General features: G+C 41.1%; 1 protein-coding gene and 1 long non-coding RNA gene across 2 annotated transcripts; one reads left to right on the top strand and one right to left on the bottom strand.

Moving 5' to 3' along the window:
• Positions 1 to 1,122: 1,122 nt before the first annotated feature.
• LOC118699169 (antiviral innate immune response receptor RIG-I-like) lies at positions 1,123 to 10,045 on the bottom strand. Its single transcript, XM_036402945.2, has 9 exons — positions 9,878 to 10,045; positions 9,656 to 9,790; positions 7,674 to 7,852; positions 5,650 to 5,770; positions 4,712 to 4,825; positions 3,678 to 3,831; positions 2,563 to 2,821; positions 1,696 to 1,858; positions 1,123 to 1,281 (listed from the first exon to the last, which is right to left on the bottom strand). The coding sequence occupies exons 1-9, from the start codon at positions 9,981 to 9,983 to the stop codon at positions 1,268 to 1,270; spliced, it is 1,245 nt and encodes a 414-aa protein (XP_036258838.1). The 5' UTR covers positions 9,984 to 10,045; the 3' UTR covers positions 1,123 to 1,267.
• On the top strand, positions 9,633 to 11,193 carry LOC118699170 (uncharacterized). The gene is made up of 2 exons (XR_004982038.1): positions 9,633 to 9,818; positions 10,561 to 11,193. It is a non-coding gene; the product is annotated as an uncharacterized LOC118699170 (long non-coding RNA).
• Positions 11,194 to 20,270: the final 9,077 nt, after the last annotated feature.

The raw sequence follows: 20,270 nt of genomic DNA, 5'->3' as shown, positions 1-20,270 counted from the left end.
TGGGGATTTTTTTAAATGTGTGAGTGCTCTAATTCTCCTTCCTGCCCCAGAATATAATTCACTCTCAAATATCTGGGAAGTGGAGGGCAGGGGGTAAATCTAGAACTGAAGTAAACAGGTATAAAGCACTGCAGTCAGTGTGCAAAAAACAGTCTAAACACAGACAACATCCTTTAATCCAGAGCTGGAGAGACCAAGGCTGATCCTGAGCACATCCATTCATCGGTCTCTGCTCTATACCTCCTTCTGCTCTCCATTTTTTTTATTAAGGCCACTCACTGGACATCACTTAGGAACTCCGCAAAAGCAGAAAAGAGCAATTTGTTTCTGAAGGGTTATAGAATTAATCTCATGATCATGAGACCCATTTTCTTTTCACAATCATACATCTCCTCTCTGCAAACCTTCCCACCAGAGTAGCTCCTGAAGCTGGAACCCTACTGACAATTGTTTCCTTTCTTGGGCAGCCATATCCTCTTTCCAGTGATGTTTATGTTGCACAGATCCTACTCTGAAACATTACCTCAAAGGCTTTTCAAAGAAAAACAATGGAGACCTGGTAAAAAGTGGAAATAGGAGTACCAAGACGCATAAAGAGGACAGAATGGCCACCAGAAAAGGTGGCCAGAGCAACCCTAGAAATAACTCCAAGTGCAACTTTGAGACCAGAGAAAATACAAGAAGTGTCAGAGCAGCAAGTGTGAAAATTAACTTTTGCTGTAAGGGAAAAATTACAACATTCAGAGTAATACCACTAAGACATTTCTTATTTTCCTAACAGAGACAGATTGGGTGTAAAAGATTTGGAGAAATATTTAAATAAGAACACACAGGTATTACTCATCAATGAAATCCAGCCCACTGTATTTTGAATGCAAGCCCTTTTGTTTCAGATTCTTTAAACTCAGAAGGATCTGACAGTGTCAAAAACACACTGTTTTTAATTGCATGTGGCAGACTGAAATTTAAGTAAAAATGTTTATGATTGTCAAACTAATCAGGTATAACAGGAATATATTGATTCTTTTATCTGTAATCTCTTATTTAGGAAATATTGGTTAAATGTAACTTAAAATTAAGGAGAAAGGAAGTGAAAAAATAGTGTCTGTTCTAGCAGCTATAAGGATTCACACTGATTTAATCAAATACTGAACTGCAATACAGGCATATTACAGCAAGTTACCCACTGAGTAAATCTTCCTCATCAACACTTCTGTCTCAGACATCAGACCAGAGATAATGTCTGCAAAGTGATTCTGAGCTCGCATTATAATCTGATATCTAGAGAAGAGAAATATAAGTCAGTGTACTGAGTAAGTAAAACATTCCCTTGAGAATCACAGAACAAATTCTTATCTAGACGAATGCTACACATGGTGCTCCATGCAATCACAATCAAGTTTACTGTTAATGAGCACTGCAGGTGCACAGAATAAGCAGCCCTCAGTCCTCACTGGCAGACCTGAATAAAAACTAGAGATGGTGCATCAACAGCAAAGAGAAAATATGCCCAAGTGGGCACTGCCTTACTGCAGGACAAGAGATTGCAAGCCTAAACTTCTTCCAAGCTAGCAGGAAATGAAGCTCCAGCTTAGTTTTAAGCTTTTATCTTAATCTAAATAAAGGGCAATTTAGTAGCTGCCATAATCATGGTGCTTTGCAACTCACAGGAAAATAAAAAGGAAGCCTGCTTACGTGTTTCTGGCTTTTTCCCAAACCTCTGCAGATCTTCTTTGTTCTCTCTGACAGTGGATATGGCCTGCATGTCAAGGTAGGAGCAGAGGGTACAGATGTGCTTTACAGTTTCATTAGTGCTCTTGGCATTACCAACTTCAACAGAAGCAGTTAAACCTACAATCTAAGCACACACATGAATAGCAGTGGTTGCTCCTTCATCACAAATGGAATAAAACCAGGAGACATTGTTACCACTCACCAAATTGCCACCATCTTCAATAACATGGAAACAAAACAGGCAAGAGAAGTATACAAGAAGCAGGCACAAAAACTTAAGAATCATACCCTGTATGTACTCATGCATAGTCCAAGGCATTCAAACTTAGAGGATTTAAACTTAAAATAAACTATCCAGCCACTTAAATCCATAATGAGGTGTATCTGTCAGTACTTGTCATACAGAGGAAGAGCAAACCCACACCCAGACCCATCCTTTAATTCATTCAGAGATGTCTTCTCAGCTGGATGAAAACCTCATGCCAGCAGAGGCAGCGCCCCCATTTTATTGGGAAGAAAACAGCAACAGAGAGGTAACAAGGAGATTACTAAATTACATGCTTTCCTCCCAGTTCAGCTCTTCCATTTGCTCTCAAGTACTCCAGTCTTTGTTATGCTTGATCAGTCTTCCTTGACAGCTGCAGGGAAGATGTAACATGGGAAAAAAGCCTGGAAGTGTCCAAGAATGAAAAAATGCTCCAGATGCTACCATTTCCATTTGCAGCTGTTGCTAAATGGGAGTTTGAACTGGATCAGCACAAAAGGCAAGACTTTGCTGACTGCATTGCAAAACACTTTAATGTTTCCCACTGACGGGCTGGGCCTTACCGGAGGCAGCTGGTTTGCAGAGGAGTCAAATTTTTGATCCAGGTATGTGGTCATCAACACATTGTAAGGGTGGTTGCCTGTAGTGTTGTGGCACTCATCAAATATCATCAGAGTGAAGATGGAGAGGGAGCTAAGGATCCCTTTCTCCATGCTATTCACAAGAATCTGGGGCATTAGCACAATGATGTCACTGTCCTGTAGAACATTTTCTACAGAGATATTTGCAACTGTTTCACCACAAATTCCTTGAACAGAGTATCTAGAAAGAAGATGCAAGAAACAGGATAAGAAAAAGAGCATCTTGCAGGTCATGGAATGCTAGAAAATTGGGCTTTTCAGCAAGCTTGAAAGGCAGTTACTAAGTTTCAAATGTCAAAGAGTTGGAGCTGGCAGTTTGACCACAGAGGCTGAGAACAACAAAAAGAGCTGAGGGTAAATAACTGGATTTTCAACTACCACTAACAAAAATATATCATATTTGAGGAGTGATTAACTTGTACATTTAAGCTGCATTTGTCAGTTCACACGTAACATCCCTTTTGAGTACACGTCATCATGGGACTGCTTCTGCCCAGCAGTCTTCTTTTCCCATAGCTACAAGGATACATATGTGAATGTTGAGTAACCAGTTCCTTCAAAATCCAAAGATATATGTTGTTAATGCCCCTCTAAGCAATTCGCAGTCCCATCTGAGAGATAGACTAACACTGTCTGACTAGCGGTTGAAAAAACAAAGTTTGGATCCTTCCATTTAGAAAAGAGAGACTCCGAGAATGGCAAGAGGAATCCCACTGCTACTGCCAGGAACTGCCTCAGCTTTGAAAGCAGGTGTCAAAGGAGTCTCAAGAGAAAACACACCTCACTCTTTCAGTACAGAAATAGTTTCACCATTTCCATAGATGTGCAACAATGAGTGCTTAAACTCTCCAGAACCAGATTTCAGACTCTCCAAACAAAGTCTGCCATGGCAATGCCATTCTTGCAGATACTCATCATCCCAATGTTACTGTCAAACACTCTTGTTCACCAGTAAACACATTACATCTTGCCCTAGCCACAGCTGACCTGTAAGGCAGTTTATTTTCTGTGGAGGAAGCCACCAGGGAGAATGACACCCACTTCTTTCATAATGCTGCCTGAATACATTTTTCTGTTGCTCATACACTGGCACTTTGGTTGCAAGGAAGACAACTTTTGCCTTTCGTCCTGAGGGAACGTTTTGCAAGTGATGCTCACTAATCATAAGTGCCACAAAAGTTTTTCCAGATCCTTCAAAGAACAAACATGAATGGTAAAGGACTAGTATGAAAAGGCGCATTTGTAAGCAGCAGCTTGTCTCATCTGAATGCCTTGTAACAAAGGGGAGCTGACAAAGGGGCCAGTACTCTTCCAGACTTGAACACATTTGGAACAGATTTGAACACAAGCATGTTGCTTACTCAGGTGGGGAATCACCCCTTTCTCTCTCACAGTCTCAGTCTGTAAAGGCCAATAAGCAGTCACTGGGGATTAAAATCCATTTGCTGCTGTATTTGAATTCTTTGAAATCTCTGAGTCTGTTTTTCACTCTTAGCATATGCTCTCACATCAAATCAGACTATATATATAGACACCAGGCCTCTTCAGCTTCCATACTTCCCCAGGCAGCCTTGCTCCTCTCCCACTCATTTTCCTTTGGCCCTCAGGCTTGCTGTGCCAGGGCTCTTCTCTGTCCCTGCCTCTGTTATCCCACTTTCCTCCAGAGCTCAGGGGAAAATTAACCTCTCTGGATGTTGTAGGCATTGCAGTAGAGAAGAGAGGGGAGCCTCAAGCTAACTCATCCTATTTTTCCTTCAACTTGCAAATTTCTTAAATATAATGATTATTGACTGGCTTAAACTGAAAAATCCACTCTGAGGAGTGAGAAAGCAGAAGTCAGAACATGGAAATGAATGCTGAATGTGCTGAATACAAGCACTGACGTGCCAACAGACATGTCTTGCCAGCATCTGTGCTGCCCATGGTCATTAATTGTAGGGCAGATCTGGATCTACTGCAAGGAAGACAGCTTTGAAATAAATGGCTGAAGAAGTCTGATTCAACCTTTACCATTCCCTATGCTTTGCAGCCATATGCACCAAGAGAATTTTTCTAATAGTTGTCTCCTTACCTGTGGGGGCACAAATCAATGTGTTTTTCCCACCAAAAGCAGGCTGTACAAGCTCAATCTGGTAGCTCCAAGCCTTCTTTGGTTCATAAACAGATGAAGACTCATAGATGTTTTCTAGGATAAAACAATGTTTTTGTGAAGAGTGCTGCAATAAAAATGTGAAAAATATGTTGTGCCCCATATATTTGCAATCTAAAATGATAAAGGTAGAAGCATCCTTGCAGTCTACACAGAACATTCTCCGACAGACAAGCCTTTTAACAGGACAGATGCACCAAACAAGAATTTTGTGCGAGTTTAATGGCACACTTTTGTTACTCGTCAACTGTGATTCATAAAATGAAATAATTTAAGGTCTTGGCTGACAACGCTCACTTCAGCTGGTCTTTTTTCAACTCAGAATGCAAACACAAGGGATTATTTTTTCCCCAAATACATGCACAGGATTTATTTTAGCCTTCTGCTCTACAGACTTTTGAAATTATTACTTTCTTAAACTGTGGTCTTGTCAGAGTGTTTGGACTTATGGAACAGGAACTAGAAATAACTGGTGGAGCAAAATTTGCCATGACAGTCACTGCACAGATCCTTTGCAGTCACATTCAGTTCTCTAAACTGGTTAATATCAAGTCATGTGTGAATTAATGATATTAGGGAAGAGGTTCATAAACAACAGGCTGGTGTTTGGGGACCTTTTTTGATAATGTGCTAACAGAACAACTTTTGACTAGACATGTAATAAATGAGGGGCGAGCCCTAATATTTGCTAAGCCCAGCATGAGATCCTTTAAACATTAAAACAGAAGGCAGCTAAATCAAGTCAGAGATTTGCACAAATTCCTCAGTACCTTCCATTGTGGTACACTACCTCTGTGTCCTTCAGGAATCTAAGGAAATGGAAAATACTAACCACAAACTTTTAACTTCTTAAGACTTACCCGAAACTGAAGAGAGATTTTTGCTCAGATTATCACATTCTGCTTCTTCAGAAAATGTCATCATGGTTTCAAAGTAATTCTCAGAGACATTTGTCATTTCACCATCAATGTCTGCCATTATCTGTATAAATGGGAAAAAAGGCATGTTATTGATCCCTATGATTTTAAAACGTATTTGCTGTGACAACAAGGTGAAGTAGTTGGTTGCTGGAAGAAAAAGACTACATAAAATGATGCTGCACACAGGCTCCTTTTCAAGGAAGATGGACACCATTGAGAATCTTGGGTTTAGAATAACCATGTGCTCAATGCATATTTAACAACTTCCAAAAAACCAAGGAGACAACAGATTGGGAGGAAAGTTTATCCTCTGTGTTTAGTGACAGGAAATCACTGTGTAACATGGACATTACCACAAGCATGAAAAACTCTTAGAAATTCAAAGAAGCTTTGTAAATTCAAGATTCTGCTCTCCCTTACTCCCAACCTTGCAAAAGGACCAAGAAATTATAAGAATATATTCTTTATATTACACAATGATCCAAAGAGAAATTTTCTTTGGTGTTATAATTAATACTTTCTCAAAGAACCATCCCAGGGCCCTGCATGAAGAGTTTCTTTGCAAACAGAACATATGATCACAAAACACTGCTTTTGGAGTCGGAGAAAGAACAGATCTGCACATCAGTCCAGCTCCAGAAAGCACACAATATCTGCAATTAATTTCTGGTAATGACTCTTCTTAACTGCCAGCAGTAAAACATCTCCAATATGGACAATATTTGTCCAGTAGGCTGACTTTGGCTTCACTGAGTTCGATATTAGAGGAAGCTGCCCCAAAAGACAGTGATAACTTTAACTTTAAAAATACAATTGTGAATATATAATATGTATTGCCAACAGCTACACAAAATAATTTCTATGTACATATAGGTATTACTGTTATGTATCATTTAACCTATATTTTAATAAATTTATTAATTATGTATACAACTTTATGCATATATAGTAATTAGTTATCCAGATAAGAAATTACAACCTCTGACTGCAGTAATAAAAAAATTTCAAAATAAGAAATATAGTTGAAGAAGCCACTTAAATATAGCTTATCCATTCTGCTAATTGAAAAAACAATTCAAACAAGCACCTAGGGAGATGGCAAATGTAGATATGAAGATATACACTTTATCCACTTTATCCACTTTATCTAAAATCACTTTTTTAGGAGCAAAATAATGTATTCTTCTCTAAATTCTTCTATGCTGCAGGTTATTTATACAAGTATTTTTCAAGGAGGAAAAGGTAAATTCAATGGCAAAATTTGATAATGACAAAATAATTTCAATGACAAAAGCAAAGTCTAAGACAGACAATTTTGCACTTTTACAAAATATGAGCATAATAACTTGGGAAGGGCTGCTTATCGATTTCTCATAGAAAAAGGTATATGATCTGCTCTGGGGATCATAGAAGTGACTCTCTAGACTATCACATTACTAATCATATTTTATCAGAATATATTGCACCTATCACAACTCAAGCAGCCAAAAAGATTGCAAAAGTTGAATTAATAAGAGAAGAAAGAAGATAACTATTTGGCTATTTTTATGCTTTCAGAGCCTGTTCTGCCTGATTCTCTTTACCAAAAAAAAAGGTACCATGCCTAACCATTTGGCAGGAAAAATAGTCAAAAACTAATTTCTGCCTGTTTGTAGGACAGTATGTGTATTTCATTTTATATAAAAGACATTTAAAAGAAATTTTAAAAGGTTTTTCTTTTTTGATCACAAAGTAGTCTGATGGTATCCTTCTAAATAAGTCTGATTCTCCTGAAAAAGAAAATTTCCAGGAGAGGCTTTCCATTTCAGAATAGGAAAGGAAAAAGTTATGGAATTATGGCAGACCTGTGGCCAGCCATCGTCCTCACCCAGCCACCTGTCACACAGGCACTGATTCATCCCACAAGTGAGGCAGCCAGCACCTCTCTGAAGCAAAACTAGGCAAATACCAGGATTTTACCATACCGGCAGGATCTCATCACACTCCCTCTCTATCAGGCATGTGTTTATGTATGGCATGATTGCTACAGGATCAATTTCTAGCATTGTTGCTTCTATCCACTTCAACAGTTGCCTGTGTAGCTCCAGTTTTTCCAGTTTGCTGAAGTCCCAGTTTTCAATTGCTTCTGCCAGTCCAGTGTAACCTTTCAGAAAAAAGAGACAAATCATTACTGTAAATTCAATCTCTAGCTAGAATAGGTAGGAACAGCTGAAAAAACCATTTTCTCAGCCACACTGGAGAAATTAAAATTATTTTTTCTTGTAAATGATAAAAATCTAGGTGAGCCACATACAATTTTTATCTAATAAGTGATTATTTTCCTTTGTAGCACTTGTATGTTTAGTATGAAAAACCCTGTGCTAAAAGAGCCATAGCACCTACAAAAGCAAGAAAGAGCCACACTATGTCACAGGTCATATTGCCATATCACCAAGCAACTATATCCACTTGCGTCTTTCAATCATACAATCCTTGGAATTCTTGCATTCCATGATACTCTTCCACAGGATTCCCAGAGCAAAGGACACTACACAGAATCACAAGATGCTCGGGTAGTCTTTTATTTACCTGCATTTTATCTTTTACTCTTGTCCTTGGCTCCACTCTCCTTCAAAAATCCCTACTGTAGTGGAGGCAGGCCAGTCCCTGACTGGAAGCAGTACAGACACCTGCAATCTAGACAGTCATCAACCAGCTGACAATACTGTCCTGGAACAGACAGCAGCAGGGAAGCATATTGTAAGGACCTGTGTGATTTGCTGTGCAGGCTTCTGAAGTGGACAAATACACATCAGGGTCCCAGAGGAACTTGTGGTCAAACAGAAGGAATTTGCCTAACTTCTTATTTCCTTTTAGAAGAGCAGGAGAGTGGCATGGATACTTACTACCATAATGTTTTTAGTCTAAGTATTACTTATCCCTGCATCTGCCAAAAAGAAGAATAATACTAAATTCTAGTCCCCAGCCCAATTAACAACTACTTGGGATAGCTCTTTGAATCAGAGGGCTAACTGTTTCAATTTTTTGCTGAAGATACACCAAACTGAACACTACCACCAGGCTCAGTTCTGCAATTCAGAAATCAGGATTATCACATGGATCATTAGGATTATCATCAGGATTATTATTATGGTATAACATTGCTCTGGACCTAGTACTTGCTTTAAGGGATGAGTGGGCTACATCCAAGTGATGATAATTATTCATAATTAATAGTGAGGAAATGAAAACAAAAGAAGCTTATGGAATGAGATGGTGGGGTTCAACATATCTAATAAATCACCAACAAGGATCTATGACACAACGTACATGTATAGAGGAAAGCTGGCAGATGCCGCTAATTTTATACCTTCTCTTCTGTTCCATTTAATAAAGGAAACTGGATTAGGAACTTACACATCAAGTAATTATAGCTACCGTGAAACAATCACCTTTATGAACTACTAGTGGTTCATTACTTCTTGAAACAAAAGGCTTTTAATGCCACTGAGTAATTTAAAAAAAAAAATTAAAGTCACTTAAGACTGTCGTTAAGTGAAGTTATCCCACGCTATCAGTCAATCCCCACACACTTCTGATCCATTTACCTTTCTGCTTCAGAGGACTTAGCCTCCTTTCATTGTATTTGGTAAGAACAATGGCTGTCTTGTTTCTTCTATAAAGGCTCTGAGACGGGCGAGTCTCCTGCCAATGACGCTTTCTCCATCCTCAGAATTGTTCCAGATGCTTCACTTCCTAACAGGCTTATTTCCAGACTGTCAGCTTGCCTTTTCCTACGGCATCTGACCTGGTCCGGCAGGACGGGCGGCTGAGCCACGGCCCGGGGAGCGCCCCTGCCGGTGCCGGGCGCTCCGGGCGGCTCCGCGCAGCTCCCGCAGGGCGCGGGCGGCAGGGCGGCCGTGCCAGCCCGGGCAGCGGCGGACAGAGCCCGCCCGGGGACACTCACCGGCTGCAACCAGGGCACCCAGAAAGCCCCGGAGCCAGCCCTCCTCCTCCAGCAGCAGCAGCACGGCATCCAGGAACAGCGCGGCGGCCGCCGTCACGCCCTTCTCCTCCTCCTGTCGGACTCTCTCCTTCGCCTCTAGCGAGAAGCCGGCAGAGGACAGGCGGTGAGGGGACCGTGAAGGGGCGGGGTGGGCGCAGGGGCAGCGCCGCTGCCGGCCCTCACCGTCGGACAGCCGTTCCGTCGTGTTGCTGAGGATGCACACGGGGTTCAGGCTCCTCTCGATGTAGCGCCTGTAGCACCGCAGGTTCCGCTTCTCCTCCGCCGTCATGGCCGGGCCGATCCCGGCCCCGCGACCCCGGCTGCGTGCGCGGAGCCCGCCGCAACCGTGTTACGGGGAGAGCTGGGTGAATAGGGAGTGAACCGCCCCCAAGCAGGGAGCGACAGGGAAAAGAAACTTCAGTCCAGCAGAAGAATGGAAACTGAAAGCAGTCTGGAAGGGGAGCGCTGGTTTCCTCTTGCGTCTGTCTTTAGCAAAAGAAAAAGGGGACTGCCACCCCCACCCCAACTAATCGTATGCTCATGCATACGGTTGGAAAAGCTGTAATCAGCCCGTTTTTGCGGCTGCCAGGGTGAGAAAAAGCACAGCGAAAAATAAGAGTAAATGCATCGGCCTATCTTCTCTTCCCTTTTGTCCCAAGAAACAGCTGAACGAGCTTTTATGGGCTGCATCCAGGTTTTTGGTGTTTTTTCCTTGTTTATTTCTTTGTTTGGGTTTGTTTTCTTGGGTTTTTTTTTTTTTTTGGTTGTTTTTTAAAGATAGAAACACTTCTAAAAGCGTTTCGAAAATGGATGAGGCAGGTGAACATCAAAGGAGAAGGCTTACTAAGGGGACAATCCTGTTGCAGGGCAGAAAGTACCCACAGTCGGAAGTGCTGCTAAACATGACAGCTCCACATGCAAGCCTCCCTCTCACCATGTGCTGAGTGGATGTGCCAGACTCAGACAACTGACAGCTACTGGCCCAGCACAAGATTCCTGCTTCCTAAAGCCTGCCAACACAAGACCACTGAGTTGAGTCATGGTCTTCCACAGGACAGATGGGGTAGGAGGAGCACAAGGAGGGGCATTGAGGAAGGCACTGACATTTCATTTTCTGTAGAAAGATTTCTAGCAGAACAAGGCCAGGATATGCTCCTACGTGAGTTGGACAACCCTGGCCTGCAGATTACAGAGTTACTTTGAAGACCATGTACTCTCCTTGGAACAAGATAGACCATGTACTGTCCTCGAATGGATACAACAAGGAAGAAGGAGCATTGTGCCAAGATGAAGCCAGATGCCAAGCACATTGTGGGAATTGCTAATTTGGCACACTTTAGCTAAAGATGCTTATAGTGTGACAACCAGTCAGTAATTAACATGTATGTATAACTATAGTTACTCAACCAATGAGCATCAAGCATTAGTGGCATGAGACAATGTATAGAGAGGGATAAATATGCCAAAGTTGCTGAATAAAGTAGAACGAGATGTAGCCACATTGGTGTGACTGTCGTGACTCGGCCAACTCTCCAATCGGGACCCTCTTCACTTTTCTGCTCTTTTCTAGTCCACTTTTACTCTCAAGTATCTAATATCCTTCTTTCTCTTATGTCTTCTCTCTGTTGGAGGAGTGATTGGGCATTGGAATAGGCTACCCTGGGAAGTGGTGGGACCACCATCTCTAGTGACCCATCCCTGAAGGTGTTTAAGAAGGCTGGATGTGGCACTTAGTGCCATGGTGTGGTTGACAAGGTGGTCAGAGGTTGGACTCAATTATCTCAAAGGTCCTTCCCAACCTAATTTGTTCTGTGATCCTGTGGTTTCACAGTAAATAAAGAAAGTACTGTTCTTCTCAAAAACCTGTAAAGGTCATTAGGGATCTTTGCAAAAGTCTTTAAAAAGCAGGCACTTCAGAGACCTTATTTCCATTGTTATGCAAGAAAGCTGCTTGTGGATTGATCCCTCCGTTTAAGGATTTGATTATCCTACGTCACTTGCCAGGGATCCTCCATTCCTCACAATGTCCTTGATTGCCACATGCACAGACTCCTGCTTCAGCTTTCCATGTCTAATGCTGAAAAAAGTAAAATACACAAGAACAAGGGTTGCTTTGGCATTGAGACCCAATGTAGCTCTTTGATGTCCTGAGAGTGTAATATTATATGTACAGTGACTGGTTAATCTACAGTAACTATGAACACCAATACCAAATTAATTAGATTTGCTAAATCCCTTGAATTTTGTGTGGAAGACTTGACTGTATTCTGGCCTGAGAAATGAGTTGATAAATTATGCTGTATCTCCCTCTATTGATCAAGACTTGAATCGCACTTGACTAAAAGTCAAGAGAATGGCAGCTTTCTGAGCTTTGTTTTATTTCTAAAGAGGGAATCTAAGGTGATCTTTAAAACTGCCCAATTCTGTAAGTTCCTCAATAATCATCCACCATGCAGAGAATAAAAAATTAGAAAGTAATTAAATACACTTATAAAATTGTAAATAGTGTTATGTGAGATCAGATGATGGGATCTCTTGTAGGAGGAGAAATGCATAAATTTTTTTATAGAAAAGAGCAGACAAGGATGGATGCAATTCCCAATCCTTTCATTACTGCATAATGCATTGTTATGCCTCAAAAAAACATAAGGTGCTGGACTGGTTGCTTCATTGCAGTATCTACTGCCTCTCTTGCAAAATCCTCTGGCTCTAAACCAAGAATCTGAAAAAACTTTTGAACAAACATTGCTGTTCTCATTCCTTGGTGGCTCCTCCATCTTATCCCATTGAACCTTCCCTTGGGTTAACTTGTAAGATCAGCAAGTGTCTTTTCAAAGTGACGTTTAGCATGGCATTTTATGTTTCTTGAGAAAAAACATGATCTCTGTTTAAAATGCTTTTCTTCACCTTAAAATGTTCTTTCTCTTTTCTGAAGACTTTTATATCCCATTCACAAAGGCATGGGAAGACACCCTGCAGAGATCTTAGAAGATACTAAAATTATGCTAGAGTTTACTTTTACAGTTTACAAGCCAAAAGACAAGGAATAGAAGAAAAAAATTATTGAAATTACTTTTGCCTGTTCTGTGTCAGGAACTCAGCACAGCACATAAGTAGCTTTGTAACAGAGATACTGTCTTTGTGACACTCTTATCTTCGGCTTAAGGAAAATCTTCAAGATACTGCCCTCTTCAAATATTCAAGATATTACTACATTTGAAGTAGGCTTGGATCCCCTGTAATGCTTTCAGCCTTTCCTTGTGAAATGAACATCAGTTTTTATTCTAGTGTGTTTTGTCTCAAGTACTTTAGGTCGAGTGTTACTTTACAACAAGACCGAAACTGCACCTGAACTCAAGAGCTGAACATACAAAGAAACAGGGAAGAGCAGAGGGGGCTGACAATGGTTGTTAATGTTTTGTGTCTCATGAACAGCAGGGCTATTCGGTGCTGCTCACTGATAAACTTTGCCCATCTGGGAGTTAAATTTATTTTTCACAAGACTTCTAAAGTGTACTTGTCAACCAACATCTATGATATTTCAGTACTGATTTTCCACAGGAATTTGGTACTGCACAGTCCTCTTCTCCAAAATATTGCAAGAGTTGTTGGCCCAAGGAAATTTTTTAAATCCTGGAAACTAGTGCAATAAAATGATAAGAGGCATTTATGACTGACAAGAGCTGAAGATGCACAAATCTTCATTATCTCAATTATTTTAGTGTCTTATTTTTTGTTAGAAAGCTCATGCTGGAAAGTAAATCCCTGAAATTATCTTGTGCATTCCCCATAGTATTCAGCACACTCGTGTCCCATAGATAGCAAAATGTTCCACTAAGTAATGTGCATTGAAGTCTTTACAAGCTTGACTGGCCAGAAGGACTCCCTCCCATATGAGGTAATGAATAGGAAACAGTAATAATTATCAGCCAAGTCAAACATCATGGAACTTACCTGTGGCCTTAGTGAAAATGTAAAAATAAGTGAATAATGCCTGATGTGCAAAGGAGCAATGAAACAAACTTTGTAGGACACAGTGGGTGGGGTTTGTTGCTAACCTCATCATTATCTGAAGTAGATTTTAGATAGAGAATGCTCCGTTCACTAATTTCTCAAAGCCATGGGTATGCACACAGTGGGACATTCATCCTAGTAAGTGTCTTTGAGGAGAAGGTCTGCTGAAGAAAAATAAATACCACTTCTGTGAGGTTACAGCTAGAATAAGCATGTTGACAGAGAACCATCTAAACATTCCCGTATTATGAAATTATCTTTTTTTAATGAGAATTTGAATTAGTGTAAAAACTGTGAAACATTTTCAGTCTAAGGACATGAGCCCATTAAGAAAGATTTATATCTCCTTTTGCAGTGCAGACTGACAGGCAGGTGTGAAGAGGAACAGCCTGAACCCTGTGTCTTGATGGGTGCTCAATTTGTTAAGTAAATCCTGATACATGGGGTGTCATATTTTCATCTCTCAGTCTGGTGTCCCTTTGGCAGAGTCTTGCTGACCATGTGGGTACCTTGAGGCTAAGTTTCTCGCACATCAAGCATTTCCATGACACTGAAGCCCACCTGCACCCATGCAAATACTTGGTTCCTCCACAGCACAGGTAAAGCCGGTGCTCAGCAGGTAAAGCTGATAAACACAGACTTCAGGTGCACTGCAGTGCCACAGCCACTGGCTTCATGTACAGTATGGCTTTGTTTGCACCAAACTTTGTTCATGTGATAATCCAGTTGGATTCAGGGGTAAAAGCTGCTGCTGTCGAAGTCGCTAGGAGCTCTACCATCCTTCTCAAGCACAGCAGCACTCACACAATGAGACTGTTCATGTCAGTAAGTTTGTGTGCATCAACAAAACTGTGCCTGATTGACCCTCCTTTGGTTTCATCTTTGGGTGAATGAATGAATGAATGAATGAATGAATGAATGAATGAATGAATGAATGAACAAATGAGTGAATGAATGAATGAATGCAAAATGCTTAAATTGAGCATGCTTAAATTGAGCATGCATACTAGATGTTTACTCAAGCACCAAAGGCTCCAGAAAAATGTCACAATTTGAACTCCTGTGATTCATTCTCTTTCCTTAGATCCTATTGCTAGTCACCAGAGAGAGATCAACATATCTGCCTTGGCTGTCCCTGCTTGAGGAAGATGTAGACTGAGATAGTGTCACCCCTCAGCCTTCTCCTCTCCAGATAAACAGCCTTCTCCTCTCCAGTGACCTCAACCTCTCCTCCTAAGTCTTTTAATTCCTTAGCCACTGGCCTAAGCACAGGATGACTCACATGACTCAAGTCCTTTAACCCTTGTTTATCCTCTCAGGCTGTTTCCACAAATGAAGGTCACTGACCTCAGTGGATGTATCCCTGACCTGTAAGGAAGTAGCAAGTAGAGGAGCAATCCCAAAATCCCTTAGCAGTGACTGGCTCTGTGGTGTTCCGCCCTGAGAGCCTACACTAGTGTCGTCCAATAAAATCTCTCACATAAGCATGAAGAGCAGTTCTCATTGAATTAACAACACCCAGCAACTTCTCACATTTCCTGAATTCCCCCATGATCCTACTGCCCAGTCACTAAAAGGTGGCTCACAGAAGTACCACAGCGTGAAGGCTAACTACTCAGTGAAAGGAGTGTCACGGTTAAAACAAGGCGTTTTGATTTTGTTGACATCAATCTGTGATTGCTGACCCGCTTCTTCTTGCTAGTGTATTTCAGAAATAGCTAATTGTGTTCTGGACAATGGATAGAAATCTGTGATGTGCCATGGATTGTGAGCTCAGAAACTAGGAAACCAATGGTACATAGTGGCCTCAGTGGCTTGTATGTACCTAGTTTTAACACACTAGGCAAGGTCCTCCCCACAGAAAAAAACTCAAGAAGTTGACTGAGTGTGGAAGATTTGAAAGACTTGTAAGGAAAGAGGAGGCAACAGCTCCCATGCTCCCCGCTCCCATGGTGCAGGCAGTGCTGGCCCATGTCTCTCCAGGGGTGTGGGCCAGGAGTTCACCTGCAGTGTTTGGCAAAGGCACTTGCTGGGGACACGATTGCCCACAGGGCCAGACCTCCCTCTCTGGGATGTGAATCAAGCAACACAGTGCACTTTTTGTTTAAGGTATGATGTCATTGATACGGACACTGCTGAGTGCATATCCCATGGCAGTGAAGTGGGGGTCTTTTTCAAATGTAAGACTTCTAATCACAAAAAACAAAAGCAAAAAACCCAAACCAAAACCACACCAAAAAACCTCTCAGAACTCATAATTGCACAGAGATCTTGGTGAGTCTCACAATGACATAACTCTATATGGGAAAGTACTCTTGCACTCTGTAATACTATAATTACAAGAATTATTAATGTGCTGAGTGGACATCATTGATGTTTTAATGAAGAATGAAATTAAGGAGTCAGTTTGTTTTCCTTCTAAGAAAGCAATTCTAGAAAAAAGCATTGAAATACAATATATCTGACCCTTTTTACTAAGTTTGTCGCTCTAAATGCTCTTCTGAAAAAAATCACAAAGCCTAAAACAATAAGCTAATAATTTTAAGCTTTATCACTACACCAGGTAATAAAGTACTGTGAAGATGAATGGCTCCTGCCGGAGTTAATGCTGAATTAAGTAGCAGTTTATGCATGTTGGTACCACACCGAGCCATTAAAGCATGCCTGCTTTAAAAAAGTGCTCAATAGTTCAGAGTGGAATTTCATCACAAAGCTCACTTTCCATACAACTCCAGGAAAACAGGAGTTTTGAAATATGTTTTGCAAAATAAGCCAAGTGATCAAGTTTCCAAAATAAGCCAAGGACCAAAAAGCCAGATTTGCAAATTAATATAGACCTAGATAGGTCATAGGTCAGGTCTCAAGACAGACTTCTGACACATTGGTCTTAAAATCTCAATCCAAATTTTTAAATTTCTAAGGCTCTCTTAACTGTCAATTCCCTTGACAGTTTACTGTTAGTGTATTGAGCATTCTTGTTTTTGTTGCTGTGGTTAATCTAAAACTATAGAAGTTATTCTATAAGAAAAAATTATTTCCCAGAATGACAGAATGGCTGTGGTTGGAAGCACCTCTGAAAATTACCTAGTTCAGTTCTCTGCTCAAAATGGGGTCTACCAGGTTGTCCAAGCCTGTTTCCACTCAGTTTTTTAAAATATTTCCTAGAATGAGTACTCTTGTGCTGAATTACCTTCACAGCGCAAAAAATAGTAATTGTGTTTAAGTAGAATTTCCTGTATTTTACTTTGTGTGCGTTGTCTCTTGTCTTTTCACTGGGCACTGATGGGCAGTGTCTGGTTCTTTATCTACATCTCTATCTAAACAGCCATACATGTAAATATTTTATTTATTTCCTGTTAAGTCACACAGAGCAGCAAAAGGCAAGTTGGGCCCTTTTTTCTATGAAACATTGCCTTATCCCAGCTGTTTTTTTTCCATTTGAGCATTCAATATATCAATTGCAGAGTGCTTGGTATTTCTATTTTATTATCTTCCTTGTTTGTCTAACTTTTGGAAATCCAGATGGCAGGGCATTTCAGGCCTTTAAACAGGCCACTGCTTTTTGCATGGCTGTACTTAGACACACAGACACACAGACACACATGTCCTGATAAGTCTTTGGTGAATTTTCAGAGAATGCATCTGTCCTCTGTTGTTAAGACACACATGTATAATACAAATCTGTGGCAATGGGGACTAAAGAGAGAGAAAATTCCTGTGAATCCTGCTTACATGTGCTTCACTCAACAAAATAAGGAGATAATCTCTGACTTTCTGCAGAAATGTACAATTAGGAGCATTTCACTCATTATTTTGATTTGTCCATGGCTTACAATTGTGTCTTTGTGGACCTGTACAGAAGCACCAAGAACATGCCAAGAGCTTGAAAGATAAGAAGTAAAGTTAGTTTCAACTACCAAGTCTTTGAATTGCATTTTTGAAGATTATCAGGGACATATGTAGGGAAATTTTCAGCACAACAGCAAAGATCAATTTCACAGACATGCCAGTCCTTTCTTGCATCTCCCATAGTATTCCCTTTCAAAGAAGAAACAGTTCACTCACTGTGAGCTATTTTAGCCCAGGTCTGACACTGATCAGTGTTCTTAACTAAAAATAGTACTGAATTAGGGTTAGCTCTACTTTTCAGAGTATTTTAGTAACATAGACTGTAGTCCCAACCTCAGAGTTTACCTATTCAGTTGGAAAAAAGGGCAACAAGGAAACAGACAGCTGGATATAAATGAAGCCTGCTCTCCATTCATACCTTCTCCTTCCCTAAGGCAGCTCCCAGTCTTTACCAATACATTGGTGACCAGCATAGTCACTTCCTCTAAAACATCAGCACCTTCTATTCCTAAGTATACTGTGAACAAATCACATTGCTTTCGCAACCTTAATCTGACTCCACCTTCTAAAACGAAAATTAATTACCCAGATTCACCCTTTCTATCTTCCCAAAAACCTAACCCTAACACTCACCCTAAAACTCACCACGTCCTTAACCAGAGAGATAAAAATGTGTGGTATTTGCTAATACCAGCACGGAATGCTGCCAGGGGAAGTAGCTGCACAGCTTGTTAGCATCCTCTCCTTGCAGCAGTTACTTCATGTAACTTGAGGTTACATGACCTTGAGATCCAGAACAATCATCTCATTCAAGTACCCCTCATGAAGGAAGTTTGACCCCAGAGCACCAAGTGCAAGGCTGTATGAACAGCAGGAGGGTTGAAATCTGATGGCACCAGCCCTGGTCTCAGCAGGGCTCACTGTTTGACCACAAGCAGGAGAAGAATTGACCACTCTCTGAAGCTCCTGGCACAGGCACGCAAAGAGCTTGTATGGCCCAGGTGTGTGGGAAGTGGGGAGGGAGCCCTCAGCATGCTTGACAGTGCCAACCATGCACTGAAACTGAACCAAAACACACCCAATTCAACCACTGGCTGCTGTTTATCCTGGGCACTGGAAGCACAATTCTGGCTTTGCCTCCAAGGCTGTCCCCCCGCCACACCACTGCACTCTCAGGGGAGGACACTACAATTTACAACACAGCTACAGAGAAGCTTGAGATGTGTCATCTGCTCTGTGTTGCTCATAGCAAGACCCTGTCCAGGACCTATCTGTGCTTTAGTCTCTGTCACTCTCTTCCCATCAGCTCCTTCAGGGATTTGCAAGTAGCAGAGAGTTCCCAGATGAATAAACCAGACTAGCTGCAAGACCCAGCTTAGCCTTGGAGAAAGAGCTTGCAGGGTGCTGCAGGAGGCATTCAGTATGTCTATTCCTCATTTGATCACACTGCAATCTTCGTGTCTCCCTGCAATTTCCATGCTTCTTGTAAAAATCCTAAAATAACCCCAAAACACCTAAATCACTATAAAACAAAGGTTAAAAGCCCTTCATATCTAAGTTTTCACATTGGATTTTTCTCTCACAAATGAAGTTCTGTATGATTCTCTGAGAGAACAAAGATTCAAATCTTTAGTGTTTTAGATTCAGTACAGCATGTAGAAAACATTTTATTAGAGAGACATTTGTGGATGTGCAGGTGTCAGTCTGGCAGAGACACATGCACACAAACACTACACTGGAATTCAAGGTAACTTGGATTAGGAGAGCTGCCCCTTAAACAGAGAGCATTCACTTGATTGGGACCAGAACCACTAACATCTGTCCTGTCCTCTGGAATTATCATTAACATCCTCAAATTAACTGTCCTCCGGTTCTGTGTGGGTGTTTGGGGAAAACTGGAAAGAAGAAGCATGCATGTGCTAAAAATAGTTACTACCAGAGACTAACAGAGAAAATAGCTTCACATATCATTAACTAAGCCCATAAATAGTGTGTGAGGGTTAAAACACAGAGACACATGCACACGTAATACATGACATCATATCGTATCATATCACTCCACTGTTTTCACTGTTTCTGAGATTTCCAAGCTGAGGCTAGGCTGTGTGGGTTTTTTGGGAAGTGCAGGGACACCATCTAGCGTTGTCATTTGGAAAAAGCACTTTGTGTCCCAGCCCCTTAAACTTTTACCCCACCACAGTAGGACAGGACAAAAGGCGACTGGAAAAGTTGCCAAAATTGTAGGTACGTCCTTCATCGGGATAAAGTGTAAAGCAATCAAGCTGGATGACAGCAAATGAAGCATATCAGAGCCCATCTTTCCAATAAATTAGGTACAATGCTGTAACAATTTTAGTGTTCACCTTTCAGTAAATTAGGCAGCTGGGCAGCTTTGCATTCTTAAGTTTTGCATTACTGTCCTATCTGGCCATGCTGAAGGGTTTGTTTTAAGGAAAAGAGTTTTCTCACCACTTCTGTTATCCAAAAGAAGTGAAGTTTTCATAATTTATGACATTGGCAGGTTCAAATGACATCTGAATGCATATTTCACAGCTAAATCTGACATGAGCAGTGTATTTCCTATGTTCATTTTTGGACAGAGCAGCAACCATTAGAGCAAGAGGGAGGTTTTTTTTCCCAGCTTCAGTCCCCTTTGCAGGACCTAAGTCTGGCAATATTACTGCTGTCCACTGCAGCGGCCTGAGAGGGCGCC

Source organism: Molothrus ater, chromosome Z, assembly GCF_012460135.2.
Source record: "Molothrus ater isolate BHLD 08-10-18 breed brown headed cowbird chromosome Z, BPBGC_Mater_1.1, whole genome shotgun sequence".
NCBI classification, from domain to species: Eukaryota; Metazoa; Chordata; class Aves; order Passeriformes; family Icteridae; genus Molothrus; species Molothrus ater.
The sequence above is the reverse complement of the archived record's forward strand: the minus strand, read 5'-3'. Positions and strand labels throughout refer to the sequence as shown.